Here is a 16,873-nt window from a genome sequence, read left to right as displayed (position 1 = left end):
TTTCCAGTTGATGGTCAAACTCTAACAAATAGTTTGGCATCTTGATTTGATATACAGGTATTGCTTTGTGATTGTACTAGATTTTTTTATAGTATTACTAATTTAAAAAAACATTTTGATAAGACCTTTGTAGAACTTTTATTTTGGTACATTGAATATTCAGTCATAATTTTGTCAGTGAGAAAGTTTATGAAAAGTATCCCAAATTGGTTTTGATTCTCTTTTTCTTTATGGTACAGTTACCCTCCATATCTCTCTATGGAACCTGTGTGCGATTGTAACTTGAAGCCACATACCATCCATGGTCGTGATAGTTATGTATACAATGATAATTTTTCTGTAGCCGATGTATAGAATGCTGTACTTAGAATTAAACTTTGTTACCGTTTGTTTTCAGATCATCAGTGTTCGAGATGAAAGAAGTGTATGGGAAGTTCACCATGGACACTATTGCCAGTATTGCATTTGGTGTGAACAGTGATTCGCTCAATAATACTCAGGTATGTTGTAAAGAATGAAGACTTAATAGCCATGAGTTAATGACTGCTCATCATGGATATCAGTCACCTTATAATGAGGAGAGAGTTGATGTAAACATTAAAATTTGGAATGTTATTTTCTTAATAGTAATTTTGGAAGCTGGTGTGATAAGGTATGTTCCTAAGCAGTCAAGAATCGAGACAATTCTACAACTAGGTCTTGGAGTAGTTTCCCAAGGTGACAATTTTTATTATGTTATAGGAAAAAGTACCTTGAGGAAAGCAAAAATATGAAGAGATAAGAAAAATGTTAGATGATTTTGATGTTTGGTAGCCAAAAGCCTAAAGGAAACCTCTAAGTCTGCATCTGCAGGCTGGCTACAAGTATTTTGATAATCGAGTTGTGAATACTATATATTGGCTACCATGATAATATAGAAGTTCCTTCTCAGTTGAAGCACCACTTGAGAGCACATCAAGAGCGAGGCAGTTAAAATATAGTGACTTTGGGGTCAGTATATGCTAGTTCAAAGGGTAGTAGGTTAGCCAGGGCACCAGCCACCCATTGAGATACTACTGCTAGAGAGTTATTAGGTCCTTTGACTGACCAGACAGTACTAGATTGGATCCCTTTCTCTGGTTATGGCTCATTTTGTCGTTGCCTACATATACACCAAATGAACCCATTATTTCCACATTCTTCTCTGTCTTCATATACTGGACAACTCTGAGATTACCAAACAATTCTTCTTCACTCGAGGGTCAACTACTGCAATGTAATTGTTCAGTGGCTACTTTCCTCTTGGTAAGGATAGAAGAGACACTTTAGCTATGGTAAGCAGCACTTCTAGGAGAAGGACAATCCAAAATTAAACTATTGTTCTCTTGTCTTGTGTAGTGCCATAGCCTCTGTACCTTGGCCTTCCACTGTCTTGTATTTGAGTTCTTTTGCTTGGGCATATTGTTCTATCAAATTTCTCTTCCTCTTGTTTTGTTAAATTTTTATAGTTTATATATGAAAGATCTAATTTAATGTTGTTACTGTTCTTGAAATATTCTCTTGTTTATTTATTTCCTATTTTCCTTTCCCCTCTCGGCTATTTTGCCCTATTGGAGCCCTTGGGCTTATAGTATCTTGCTTTTCCAATTAGGGATATAGCTGCAAATAATGATAATAATAACATCTAAGTGCTATTCATGATCTCATTTTAAAAGAGACTCAAGTGCATGGGAATTTGTAAGGGTTTGGTCAAGAAATAAACATTCTGCTATGTTAATATAATTAAAGTCGCCTTATGTTCATTTACAGTTAACTCATTTTTTTATTTAAACATTATTGTTCTGAAGTTTATTGCCATAATGAATTGTTATTCTTATGACATTTATTTGAGATTATTAATTTCAATTAATTGGATTTAACTTTATAACTAAGTCCACTTATTTGTAGAATATTCAGATAGGCTTCTCAATCAGTTTGAGATAGATATTTTCATAATTCCTATCCTAACAAAATCCAAGGTAGACCTGCCATAGTGATTATTAACACCTGATCCAAGTTAGTTTTTCTCTGTAGCATTAAAGTTGCCACTAGAAAAAAAGATATTAAGTCAAGGGTATGTCTTCAGGATAATTGGTTGCATAGTTTCATGATTAAGCTTCTGATAGATTTCAAATGTAGTTAGGATTGATCTCTTGGTATTTGATAACAAATCATTTGATTTCTAGGTATACCGTGGTTTTTATTTCTGTCTTACAGATTGTGTTTCAGGTATATGATATACAGGTACTGTTTTATGTCATAGTAGTAAACTAGGTACATGAATTTAAAATTTTTAGTTAATTTATTGTAAAGTAGCTTAAAATTATTCTTAAGATTATATTGGTTAGGATGCAAGGTGTGGTTTTTGTACAGTGCTTAAAACTATAACAAAGACTAAATCGCTATTCTTCATAGGTCCAAATTGGACTTTCTAGCAAATAAATACCATAGTAAAAACTAATAATAAATAATGATAATAAAATTGGTCATAAAACGTAAGTGATATAACCTAGATGACAGAGTACCAGAAGGGCAATAATAACTTGAAAATTTACTGAAGCGAACACAACCCAAAATGGCTGCCGATACCGAGGCAGGCCAATCGCTTCCAAAAATAAAATCCACAATACTGGAAACAGAACAAATGCCCGGTACTGCAATAAACTGTCAAAACAAACTATGGTACTTAACATTGGTAAAGGTGAAGTAGCAACGTCAGTCATGTTGAATTAACGACAAACTCTTCGAGAAACACTGGGCAAAAAAGTTTTTAACTTTGCGGGCAAGTCCAAAACAGAAGGATGACCTGGAGGGTGTTCGTGTAGGTGGTGGTGGCGTGGTGCAAGTGTGGTTTCTGGGGTCTTTGTTACGGCCCTTCCCTTTGATGAAGGAGTAATCTAATTGGAAAACAGCCTGTGAATAGTGGTTTTCACACGCCCCCGATGTAGACACGACACTCACGAGGTGCTCGCGCGAGGGTAGTAACCTCTGCATTACATGCTTTTATTTTTCTCTGGTATATTTGGAAGATTTATATCAGAAAAGGTAGATAGAAGGACTTTTCACTGGGCGTCACAGGTCTCTCCCCAGAAATAGATTTTTCCTTCGTCAAAATCCCTTAATTTATATTTTAACATTAACTAGAATACAAAACTAAAGTTTTAAGATTCTGTTTATTTCTATGAATCTCCCCTGATGTTCATATTGCTGACTCTCTCACTTTTGTAGGTGGGGTACATTTGAAAGAAAGAGAGGGATCATTTTAAGTACAATTAATTCAATGAGGTTGAGGATTACTAACATAGTCTAGGTTACTTGTCTAGAATAATTTGATAAACCATTTAAACTATGGTTTGAAATGTGGGTTTCCAGGTTGTTTACTAAATTACAAATAATGTTACTTAAATGTTACTTTTGATCTAGTTGATATTTGTGAATGATTTTATTTTTGATATTGAATACAACCCCATATTCATAGAAAAGTGAATAACAAATCAACAGAAATAGAAAGTTAGACCACGTCCTTTGCCAGTACTATTAGACCTGGAGGCCAACGGTTTTCATAAGCAAACAATGCCTCTTTAAGACAATGAATGGTGAATACCGACATGGTACACTATTCTGCTCTTAATATGTACCATCAATTTCAAGCATTTTATGTGTACTTCAATGATCAAAATTTTGATAAGGAATGACAGCATTTTTGGTTAGTGGGTGATTAGAGACCTCAACCCAGAAAACAAATTAAAAAAGATTACTCTATTAGCTTTATTTTTGTTCATATACAAGTGTACTGTTCTTAGTAGAGAAAGAAAACTATTCTCTAATGAATTGTCTTCATCCAATTTTAGGGAAGGAATGTGAAAAAGTTGAGTCAGACTCGGTATTAAAATCATTCTTGGTCCTGAATGAAAATAAAAGACTAAGATAATTTTGTGTTCCTTAAAGCCTACCTTAACTGACAACACTTGTAATTCACATATTTGTTTAACCAACACTAAAGCCAACAAAGAAAGTATTTTGGTCTTAATGTCCGTAAAGAGATAGACTTTTCATCAGTTCATATTTTGCCTCTTTTGAATTATGTAAAACCACATCCAAATTCTAGAAAATTTACCTTGCTACGCTGGGGTCTTTCAATACTGAAGTATCTGAACACATCTGCTATAATACTTAAAACTGACAGAGCTAATCTTCAATGTTTTATAAAGTACAGAATTAAACATGGATCTACATTCCATAATGGCTGAAATAGAAAGTTTCTTGTCTTAAAAATGAAAACTAAAACACTTGACAGGATTATCTAAGCTAGTTCTAACCATGAACAAATTTCTAACTTTCCACAATCAAAATAAATATTCTATTATCTTGAATTAAGTTATTTGTAGACTCTTTTAGAACCTATAATATAGTTTATAGACGGATTTGAAAACCCTTTTTTTAAATATTTAACTTAGCCGGTGAATATATAATAGCTGCAACTCTGTTGCTCGACAGACAAAAAACAGTAAAAACTCGCCAGCGATCGCTATACAGGTTGCGGGTGTGCCCACCAGCGCCAACTGTCGGCCAGATACCACTCTCTCGATGTAAACAAAGACTCAATTTCTTCTCTGTCGACGTGTCGACAAGACGTACTTTTACTCGCTGTAGAACCTGGAGTTTTCTCAACATATTTGGTGAAGTACTTCATTTTGGTTTGAGCTTTCGCAGTGCAGGTGTTTTATCTTCATCTTAAATCTTGAACTCGTTTTGGATAGATTTAATTTTTGGTGACAAAGAGACTATGGACTTTCTTTGACTTTTAAATGGCCGACCCTTCCCTTAGACGGAAGTGTGTTTAGGCTTTTAGTAATTATCTTATCACGTTATAAATTAATTATAGATTTTCCTCTATATATTTTATATCTCACCGCCTTTATTAGGCCTCTTCAATTAACTTTCCATTTATAATAAACATAAAAAAATAAATTTTAATGTTTTGTTTATATGCGACCTTTCCTGAGAGTAGGCGGTCCTAACTTGGAAACCGAAGTTAAACAACGTTGAGCCCTTTCAATCGTAAATAGCTTTTAAAGAGCTAATGATTTAAAACTTTTTAATTGAATATTTTTAATAAATATTTTATGGAAGAATTTCTTTGAATAGTCTTCGTACTGTTTTCAAAGATGAACTAATGTTTAGTTTATTTATGCTACGCAGTTTGCGCTCTATCGTTACGATAGAGAGAGAGAGTATCACGGTTTCACTTTGCAGAAAGAGTAAATCGTTTCTGACGTTTTGTTCATTCTTCTTTCAAAGCTTAAATGTTTTAAATTCTATTTTAAAGGAAGTTTTTAATTGAAAAACCTTTCAGTTTTTTCCTTTGGTCAAATAACATGTTTTTTTTTGACGAAATGTAATTGGGCTCTTCTCTTAGGTGCGAAATCAAGAGAGAAAGAGAGAGAGAGATCGAGACGGAGGGAGAGAGAGGAGAGAAAACGTTCCGTTCAAGCGGGTAACGTTGTTCTCGAGTTACTCTCGTCCCTTTTTTCTGTACGGGGAGAAAGGATAAAACGTTTTTAGTTTTATTCTCGTCCCCAGGCAATGTACGGTGAGAGATCGAAAACGTAGTTTTGAATGAACTAGTGTTTCTTCTCTTCCCCAACCACTGAATTTTTTTATCTTAAAAGATGTTTACTGTTTTTTGCTGGTATTAATGTGCTTGCATTATACGACTGATTTAGCATTTACTACCTTTTGATGAGGGTAGAATTGCGTGCTTCAGGTAGAAATCAGTAAAAGTTTCGATTTCAGTGAAATAAGTGCAAAACAGAAAATCGTAGTGATAAAGTGATATTGCGCAAAGTGTTACAGTGTTGCGTCCGAGGGTTCGTCTGTTCGTGCCTGTCGTTCACCTAGTCCGGGACCTCTTGCAAGCTCCCAAGCCCAGGGGAGAAGTAATGTCGTACGACTTATGGGTTCGAGAGGCCTTGATCAGCGAACAGACGTTTCCCTCTATGGTATCGGGTGTATCTTACCAAGATCTCCCCTACCATAAGGCGAGAGAGACATTTTTCTCCTCGTCATCCGAAGGCTTTTCGCATAAGAAACCTGAAACAAGGTTTCGAGGCCCTTAAGCGAAAGTCAGTCCTTTCAGGACAGGTCCAGCGTCCTGGTTGCAGCCATCAGGACAGCTCTGACCCTATGCAGTCATCGGAAAACTGCTCGCCGCCTAACAAAAGCGTAACACAGACTCCGAGAGTCTTTTTTGTTGGCAAAGTGTTGCGGTCACAGACGTTACCCTCGTCTCTTACCGCAACCATTTCCGTTGATCCTAAATGGGTTGTACGGCAAGACATGCTGAATAAGCTTGCCTCCCTTATGGAAGACTATTCTGCCGATTAGTCCGTTGAGTCTAGCCGTTTATCTCATCGAGATCCTGGCTTTCAGCCAACCTAACGTTCCTTTGTGCGTCCTGTTGACGTTGGCGTAGCTAAGTCACGTCAGTCAGGTTGTTTAGAACCACACTCGATGCGGTCTCGTGTGGATTTTCAGCCACATTTGGACGTTAGGCCACTTGCTGATGCTCCTGTTGACGTTCAGGACGTTCGCTAACAATCGGAGTTGACTTGTTTTGACGCTGTGCGTCAACCTCCGCATTCTAGAGTTGTTTTGACTGCTCAGTCTAGGTAGTCAAAGCAGTCTCGAGTGGACGCTGTGCGTCCTCACGCACCTGTTGTTGTTGACAGTTCACAGACTGTCAAGCAGTTACATGACGTTGCGTCCTGGTCTCTCGCACCTGTTGTTGTTGACAGTTCACAGACTGTCAAGCAGTTACATGGCGTTGCGTCCTGGTCCGCTACTAATACACCAGTGCGTGTGGACTCTGCTTGTAAAGCATTGCCACCACGGTAGGTCTCTCCCTTGCTTGAGACTCAGCTATTATCGGACAAGGTTCCTTTAGATGAGGAAGTTGCTGTTCCCCCTCCTACTGATATTCCCTTGAGGACTCTGTCAGACGGAGAGGAGCCTAAAGCTGCTTAGCCCTCTATGGACTTTGATTAAATCATGCTGATTTTTAAGGATCTTTGTCCGGATCTTTTTGTAACTGCTGCTCCTCGTTCGCCTAAACGTCAGAGCTTACACTAGGCCTAGCTACTTCGAAGCCGTTGTTTATAAGCTAGTGCTCTCTCGCTCTCCTAGAGAGCTTTACGTTTGCTAGGCGACTGGTTTATCACCAGGAGGAGTTTGGGGGATACAGCCTTTGCTTTCCCTTCTTTTAAACTGGCTTATAGAGCGAGAGTCTGATATGACACGAGAGAAGTTCTCGGCTTGGGAGTTCCTGCTTCTGCCCAGATAGACTTCTCAAATCTCGTAGACTCTCCCTGGCGCCTGGCCAGGAGACGCTCCAAGATTTTACAGGTCAACTTCACAGCTGTTTTCGAGCCTTTGAAGTTTTGCTGTACAATTATGTCATGCATAAACAAGGCTTTCAGGGATGGCTCCAATGATCTGACAGCCACGTTCTCTGCAGGGACAAGTCCCTCAGGGATGGCTCCATGATTTGGCAGCCATGTTCACTGCAGGAGTACGTAAGAGGCAAGTGCGCTCAATGTGTTCATTGTCAAGACAAACTTCACGATGAAGTCTACCAGGCTGTCTTGACAGCATTTATGGAAGGCGACTGGATGGTCTCTCTCGACCTTCAGGAGGCATACTTCCACATTCCTATACACCCGGATTCCCAACCGTTTCTGAGGTTTGTTCACAGGAATGTGGGGTACCAGTTTCGAGCTATCGGAGATCAGAGTCTCCCTGTACTTGGACGACTGGCTTCTCAGAGCCTCTTCCAGTCATCGCTGTCTGAAGGATCTCAATTGGACTCTAGATCTGGCCAAGGAATTGGGACTCCTAGTCAATTTGGAAAAGTCACAGCTGGTCCCATCCCAAACTATTCTGTATTTAGGGATGGAGATTCACAGTCAAGTTTTTCGGGCTTTTCCGTTGGCCCCCAGAATAGATCAAGCCCTGCTCTCCATCCAGAAGATGCTGAAGAAAGAACGCTGCTCAGTCAGGCTGTGGATGAGTCTGGTAGGGCCGCTATCATCCCTGGAGCAATTTGTCTCGCTAGGAAGGCTACACCTCCGTCCTCTTCAATTCCATCTGGCTTTTCACTGGAAAAAGGACAAGACGCTAGAGGCGGTCTCGATCCCGATTTCCGAAAAGATAAAGTCTTGTCTGACTTGGTGGAAAGACAATATCAGCCTATGAGAGGGTCTTCCCCTGGCAGTTCAGATACCCAACCACGTTCTCTTCTCGGACGCATCGGACTTGGGCTGGGGCGCGACGCTGGACGGTCGGGAATGCTCAGGTCTGTGGAACTCGAGTCAGAGGAGCATGCATATCAACAGCAAGGAGCTTTTGGCGGTTCATCTGGCCTTGATAAGCTTCGAGAATCTCCTTCGAGGCAAGGTGGTGGAGGTAAACTCGGACAAAACCACGGCCTTGGCGTACATTTACAAATAGGGAGGTACCCACTCACTGACTTTGTACGAGGTCGTAAGGGACCTGCTCATCTTGTCAAAAGATCGAGGCATCTCCCTAGTAACGAGGTTCATCCAGGGCGAATTGAACGTCCTAGCAGATTGTCTCAGTCGGAAAGGTCAAATAATTCCAATCGAATGGACCCTCCACAAGGATGTGTGCAAGAGACTTTGGTCGACTTGGGGTCAACCCACCATAGATCTCTTTGCAACCTCGCTGACCAAGAGGCTTCCAATCTATTGCTCTCCAGTCCCGGACCCAGCAGCAATACATATAGATGCCTTCCTCCTAGATTGGTCACATCTGGATCTTTACGCATTCCCACCATTCAAGATTGTCAACAAGGTACTGCAGAAGTTCGCCTCTCACGAAGGGACAAGGTTGACGTTAGTTGCTCCCCTCTGGCCCGCGAGAGAATGGTTCACCGAGGTACTTCGATGGTTAGTAGACGTTCCCAGAAGTCTTCCTCTAAGAGTAGACCTTCTACGTCAGCCACACGTAAAGAAGGTACACCAAAGCCTCCACGCTCTTCGTCTGACTGCCTTCAGACTATCGAAAGACTCTCGAGAGCTAGAGGCTTTTCGAAGGAGGCAGCCAGTGCGATTGCTAGAGCAAGGAGAGCGTCTACCATTAGAGTCTACCAATCGAAGTGGGAAGTCTTCCGAGACTGGTGCAAGTCAGTTTCTGTATCCTCGACCAGTACCTCTGTAGCCCAAATAGCCGATTTTCTCTTATACCTGAGAAAAGGACGATCCCTTTCAGCTCCCACTTTCAAGGGCTACAGAAGCATGTTGGCATCGGTCTTCCGGCATAGAGGCTTAGATCTTTCCAACAATAAAGATGTGCAAGACCTCCTTAAGTCTTTCGAGACCACTAAGGAGCGTCGTTTGGCTACTCCTGGGTGGAATTTAGACGTGGTCCTAAGATTCCTCATGTCAGACAGGTTTGAGCCTTTACAGTCAGCCTCCCTGAAAGATCTCACTCTTAAGACACTTTTCCTGGTATGCTTAGCCTCAGCTAAAAGAGTCAGTGAGATTCATGCCTTCAGCAAGAACATCGGATTTTCGTCAGAAAAGGCCACTTGTTCTCTGCAACTTGGTTTTCTAGCCAAAAATGAGCTACCTTCTCGTCCTTGGCCTAAATCTTTCGATATTCCCAGCTTATCGGAGATCGTAGGCAATGAACTAGAAAGAGTCTTATGCCCTGTTAGAGCTCTTAAGTTCTACTTAGCTCGTACTAAACCTTTACGAGGCCAATCTGAAGCGTTATGGTGTTCGGTTAAGAAACCATCCTTGCCTATGTCAAAGAATGCTTTGTCATGTTTTATCAGATTGTTAATACGAGAAGCTCATTCACATCTGAGTGAGGAAGACCGATCTTTGCTTAAGGTTAAGACGCACGAGGTTAGAGCTGTAACAACTTCCGTGGCCATTAAGCAAAATAGATCTCTTCAAAGTATCATGGACGCAACCTATTGGAGAAGCAAGTCAGTGTTCGCGTCATGTTACTTAAAAGGTGTCCAGTCTCTTTACGAGAACTGCTACACACTGGGACCATTCGTAGCAGCGAGTGCAGTAGTGGGTGAGGGCTCAACCACTACAATTCCCTAATTCCATATCCTTTTAATCTGTCTCTTGAAATGTTTTAATGTTTTTATGGGTTGTCCGGAAGGCTAAGAAGCCTTTCGCATCCTGGTTGATTTGGCGGGTGGTCAAAGTCATTTCTTGAGAGCGCCCAGATTAGGGGTTTGATGAGGTCCTGTTGTATGGGTTGCAGCCCTTGATACTTCAGCTCCTAGGGGTCTGTCAGCATCCTAAGAGGATCGCGGGGCTCCATAAGGAAGACGTACTTACAAGGCAGAGTAATCGTCTAAGTCGACTTCCTTACCAGGTACCTATTTATTTTGTTTTTGTTATATCGATAACTGTCAAAATGAAATAAAAAACTCTTAGCTTATACGATGTAAACATATTTAACTGGTCTCTACCCACCACCCTGGGTGTGAATCAGCTATTATATATTCACCGGCTAAGTTAAATATTTAAAAATGATATTTTAATTATAAAATAAATTTTTGAATATACTTACCCGGTGAATATATAAATTAAACGACCCTCCCTTCCTCCCCAATAGAGACGCAGTGGGATGAGAAGAAATTGAGTCTTTGTTTACATCGAGAGAGTGGTATCTGGCCGACAGTTGGCGCTGGTGGGCACACCCGCAACCTGTATAGCGATCGCTGGCGAGTTTTTACTGTTTTTTGTCTGTCGAGCAACAGAGTTGCAGCTATTGTATATTCACCGGGTAAGTATATTCAAAAATTTATTTTATAATTAAAATATCATGTTTCTGAGAATATGATGGATAATCTCCATGCAGTTAGATGTAACATGGATGGGTTTGGATAAACCACCTTTTATATTGGCTGTTTGAGTAATTCAATTCTGTATGATAACCCTCTGGAATGACCAAACAACAGGGTCCACAGGGAATCTCTGTGGCCAGAAATGGGCTATAAATGACATTAGTAACATCCTGCTGTTTACAGAGCTCCTACACTTGTTTAGCACCTGCTGAATCATGACATTTGGTGGGAATGCATAAAGATCCAGATTTAACCAGTCTTGTAACAGCATGTACCGTCCAAGATAAGGAATCCGGCATGGGTGAACAATTATTTTAAACAGTATTGACCTCGACATGAACAAAGGGAATGTGTATCATGATCTCCCAGAAATAATTCCTGTGCACATTCCCTGCAATTATTGCTAACTAAACCAGAGGAAGACATATTTGAGTGCAGTAAGTAAACAATCTATGTGTTATCACAGCCGTTTGAAGATAACCGAGAATAGATTAACAGAGGTAGCAACCTGACCTTTTCACCTTTATCACTGGAGGGTTCCATTCCTTTGTTAAGGTCAAGTATTCATTGAAGAAAAAGATGAAAGGGAAAATTTTTAAATTTTACGCTCAAGTGTAGATCAAACCTGATCCTGGAGAAGCAGCAGTGTAAACATCAGGGGAGGTTCATAGAAATAATGTAACTATTTTTCAGATAATTTTGGAAGAAAAATTTCCTTATGAATATTTTTTTACTTTAGGATGAGTTTTCTGCAGCAGCTGCACGATTTTTCAAGCCTCCTGCTAATTGGAAGAGGCCTTTAATGTTTTTCCAGTTTGTTTGGCCTCATATTGCAAAAAGACTTCATCTCAATGTTGTTGATAGGACGCCAATTAATTTTTTCCAAAAGGTAAGGATTTTTTTTGTTTGCTTTCTTATCACTTATTTTATTGAAAAATTGTTACTGAAATTTTACACAATTCTTATGTAGTTCACTGTATATAATAGGAAATGATTAAGTATTGGAATGTTACAGGTTGTAGCTGACACAATGAAATACCGCCTTGAAAACAATCTACGAAGAAATGATTTTCTGCAGCTTTTGTTGGATGCATCATTGCAAGAACAGACTAACAATAACAAAGCAATTGAAAATTCAACTATTTCATCAAAAAAACCTACAAATCAAGGTATGTACATTTCAAATGAAAATTATTATACTGTACTTTATGATTGTAATACAAAGTAGAACTATATATAAGTAGATAATAGGACAGATCTAAAAACAGTAAGAATGGTGTTATATCCTCATAAACCCATCAATTATAGTGAACCATCATTCAAGGGTTGAGTGTCCCTCATCATCATCATCATCATCATCATCTCCTGCGTTTATTGACGCAAAGGGCCTTGGTTAGATTCCGGCAGTCGTCTCTATCTTAAGCTTTTAAATAGATACTTCTCCATTCATCATCTCCTATTTTACGCTTCATAGTCCTCTGCCATGTAGGCCTGGGTCTTCCTACTCTTCTAGAGCCTTGTGTAGCCCAGGTTTAAATTTGGTGAACTAATCTTTTGGGGAGTGCAAAGAGCATGCCCAAACTATATTCATCTACCCCTCACCATGATGATATCCACATATAGCTCTCTAGTAATCTCATATACTGTAATTTCATTTGTAATCCTGTCCTGCCATTTAATTATTATTATTATTATTATTATTATTATTATTACTTGCTAAGCTACAACCCTAGTTGGAAAAGCAGGATGCTATAAGCCTAGGGGCTCCAACAGGGAAAATAGCTCGGTGAGGAAAGGAAACAAGGAAAAATAAAGTTTTTAAGAAGAGTAACATTAAAGTAAATATCTCCTATATAAACTATAAAACTTTAACAAAACAAGAGGACTAGTAATGAAGGTTTTTTTTTTAAGAATAATGTCCTGACTGAAGCAGATAACTTATTAAGGGGGCCGGCCAGCTAATCCCGATTTTTAATGACAGGACTTTGACATTCATACCACTTAATAAGGTGACTTAGGACATCTACAAACTGCATAGGATTTTTGCCTCTGACCTTCGGTTTTGCAACGCCAGGGGGATTTATCCTGAAAATTTGTGTTTTTCAAATTCTATCCCTTGATAATTACAGTAGGGTCCCGAATTACACGTGTTCTAATTACGCGATTCCTCAATTACGCGATCGATAGTTTTTAAAAATTAATTTTCCTGTATTTGCGAGGAGCATTCTAAATCCGCGAGTCAAGCACCGCGAAGCGTAGGAAATCTATTGTTTTCTTAATTGTATTGGGGGGGGGGGGTGATGGTTCCCCGATGTCTGAGAAGGGGGGAGAGAGAATGTGAGAGAAAGATTTCTGTTCAAACATTTTAAGACTAGTTTTGGATGAAAAATGTTAAGGTTTGCCCATCTGTTGTGTGAACTTGTCGCTAGGCCTAGCCTAACTGTCCAACACCTATATGTATAATATTCCATATTTGTACTAATTAATTTTTATACTTACGTTGTGATTATGGTGAAAAATCCTTATTCATTAAACTTTAAATTAAAAACCATCAAAATAAAGACTATTTTATATCATGCTACTGCCAAACATGTCACCACAACCAAACCCATTACTTTGTTTAGTACGTTCCATCGCCGATCATAACGAACTCGCTAACCAATTTTAACAACTGTCTATAGGTTAACTTTTGCGGCAAAAGATATCTTACCAGGTACTATGTAATAATAATGTTATAATTAATGTTTTATTTATCCTTAGAAAATCAAAATATATGAAATATGAGCAATTTTGTTTCGTGTTGTTTTTTTTTTTCCTAAAAAAAACGCCTTCTTAAAAGGAAAACGTTTTTTTTTTTACGTTTCATCGTCGATCATAAACGCATTTACTCCTGAAAGTGATATTGAAGAGCTTTTACTAAAGATGTTATTATAAATAAAGATTATAAATAGGTGGTAAAATATCTATAATTAAAGTGTAGCAGCATCAAGAAATGTTGGGGTTCGCCCTTTACATAAGAATGTACTGTACATTGGATTAGACAGAACGTAGAAAAAATCAATTAGGGAAAAATCGGTATTCGATATCCTCTTCATCAGCATCGTCATTCGTCAATCGGGCTTTTTATTTTTTTTATTCTCAGTCGCTAACTAGTTATCGCACTGCCAAGATCTGCACACATTCCGATAATTCACATTTGAAGGTTTTCTGGGAGAGGATGGATACAGAAAATACCGAACTATATAAAATGTTTTTTTAACCTGTTAAGCGTCACCCACGTGATAAACCGTTAACCACGATCTACTCGGTACCGTCTTCAACTGTATATTTCGTTCATGACTTTATTTGCCTATTACAAGCCGTCAGTCTCGTGATGTTACTTTACTCGTATAGTAAGTATAGGATCACCACTTGGCAACACTCTCAGCATATGGGGACTGTGAATAGAAACTTATATGATGTCTGGCAACTATTTTTCTGAAGGTAGCTTGATGTTACAAAACTCTGGTTTGAACTGGTTTCCTATCAGTGCGCTCGGGCGTTCATGCATAAGTGGTTATTTGTTGTTCCTTTTGTAATGAAAGGTCTAAAGAGGAAGGTTATTTTTTTAGATGAAATAAATGATATACTTGTTGTGGAATTTGATAATGATAACCTGTTTGATAATGAGAGCACTAGTTCTGAATCCTCCAGTGATGAGTATATTGAAGAAACAAAGTTTTCTTTCGATGTCGAAAGCGAAAATGACTTCTCATTACCGAATGACTGGACAACGAAATTTCACAAAACTATAAAGGGAAAGGAAACGCCGAGAGAGAGAGAGAGAGAGAGAGAGAGAGAGAGAGAGAGAGAGAGAGAGAGAGAGAGAGAGAGAGAGAGAGAGAGAATAAAGTGGATAAATAATGTACAAATGTATGACGAACATATTTGAAAACTATACAGGAAACGATATGAAGAGAGAGAGAGAGAGAGAGAGAGAGACCTATCCCTTTCCTTTTGTTGCTTATCCAGGCGTAAGATTTACGATTGAAGATAAAAAGAACCCATTAGAATATTCAGTATTATGTAGCCATTTGAAATTAAATAATAGTAGTATTAATTGTTTTTTTTACTCAACCATTTAATTAATATCCCTACTTTTAACTATAATTACGAATTATAAGCATAAAGAAATTATATTAACTTTGAAAAATTATCATTAGTGAAATGACCGCTCAGGGCAAAAAAAAGCGTGATTATCGTACAGCAGCCTATTGCACACTTGCGCCTAGTGGCCGTGTTTACGTGTGGGAGTGTCATCATGGATATACAGTACTATACTGTAATTTTTAACTTTTGCTAGATACGTACTGTATCAAACCTTGAAAACCCTTTTTTGTTTTTTGTATCTATAGGAAATAATTCTACATCATTCGGAAAATACTGAAAACAGTAAGCTATGCAGTAGTAAATACTACAGTCATAGAAAATTATCAAAACTTTAACAACTTTTTATTGTTTTATTTATCCATAAAAGAAATTTTGTACAGTATTTTATAAAAAAAATCTATAAGAAGGATTTCTTACAGTATTGTTAAGATAAAAGCTACAGTATATATATATATATATATATATATATATATATATATATATATATATATATATATATATATATATATATATATATATATATATACACAGTGTATATACAGTATATATATAGCTAGAAAGCTAGAAATGGAGTGAAAAAAAAAATTGACGGGTAGGTTGCTGTTTGCCGCCATGATGTGTTTCGAAATATACGAATTTCCAATTACACGAGGCCTTTCATCGACCAAATTCTCGCATAATTCGGGACCCTACTGTATTACTAAGATCTGGGATTACTACCCTATATATACCTGATATAGAACTCCAATAATATGAAGATTTTTTTTCTCAAAGTATTTTTGCCAGATATGAATTTTTTCAATATGGTGAAAAAATAAATCCTTAAAATCAGGGAAAAAATTAAGAAAAAAATATGAAACAAAAATTGGAAAAAGGGCTTCATTTCATTGTTCTATAATGTATTTCTAAGTTATATACCAAATTGCAATGCTATATCTTTAAAACTACGGGAGACTATGGAATTTGAAGGTCAATAAGTATAGTTTTGAGATACGGGCATTCAAAGTTTTTCCTTGTATTTTTACAAAGACAATAGTAATAAATCATAATTATTATTAATTTTATATTGTTACAACACGGAGTACTTACCTCGAACTAATTTCAAAGGAGTATCTGGGATCTCCTCCTTACCGACCAGATTTTTGTGTAGTTTACCTTACTCCCGTTTTCTGTGAGGGTTAACCTCAGGCGCAGTGATACGCGCCCTGAGGCTAACCCCGGGTCAGGGAGCATGCTTTCTCAGGTCTCGACCTCCAGTAAGTTCTCTGGTCGCGTCGCGATAACATCTCGACGCTCTCCTTATTCCCAGCGTGACTCTTTGTGTCCCTGACCCTTCGTGTCTCGCGTGGTCTCCACGTGGTATACTTGTGTCCTTCCCTTGTGTCTCCGCGGTCCCATGTGGTACCTTTGTGCTTCCCTTGTTCCTTCCCTTGCGTTCCTGTGTCTTTCGGTGTGTTACTAATGCGTAATGGAGCATCCCCACCGTTATACTGGCCCTATGGCCGGAAAATCGTGTGGTGCTTTTCTTTCGAAACCGGAGGTGGACCCGCACTCCTTGTGTTCGTCGTGTAGGGGCAGAGTGTGTTACCCTACGGACACGTGCCCTGAGTGCGAATCATGGAACGAAGTTCAGTGGGTGCGCTTCGGCACGAAGAAGGCGGCGGCGGCCAAGAGGTCCCCTAAGAAGGCGAGCATCTCCTCTCCCCTTACGTCTCCAGGAGCGTCGTCAGGGCGAGCCTACATACCACCTTCCCCAACCCAGAGTACGGGACGAGGTAAGTCCGTTGCAGGGAAGAAGCCGGCGGCTCTTCCCCA

General features: G+C 38.8%; 1 protein-coding gene across 3 annotated transcripts in view; it reads left to right on the top strand.

The window, feature by feature from the left end:
* Window positions 1–16,873, top strand: part of LOC137652215 (cytochrome P450 3A24-like) — a 90,041-nt gene that overhangs the window by 52,169 nt on the left and 20,999 nt on the right. For all 3 annotated transcript variants that reach the window (XR_011046221.1, XM_068385439.1, XM_068385438.1), the window contains exons 4-6: window positions 398–500; window positions 11,649–11,798; window positions 11,925–12,078. Coding sequence is in view for 2 of the 3 variants with exons in the window: in XM_068385439.1 (XP_068241540.1) it covers window positions 398–500; window positions 11,649–11,798; window positions 11,925–12,078 (407 nt within the window). In the remaining variant the exon portion in view is untranslated. The remainder of the gene's footprint in view (window positions 1–397; window positions 501–11,648; window positions 11,799–11,924; window positions 12,079–16,873) is intronic.

Source organism: Palaemon carinicauda, chromosome 13 (assembly GCF_036898095.1).
Source record: "Palaemon carinicauda isolate YSFRI2023 chromosome 13, ASM3689809v2, whole genome shotgun sequence".
Lineage (NCBI taxonomy): Eukaryota > Metazoa > Arthropoda > Malacostraca > Decapoda > Palaemonidae > Palaemon > Palaemon carinicauda.
This window is presented reverse-complemented; position numbering and strand designations above follow the sequence as displayed.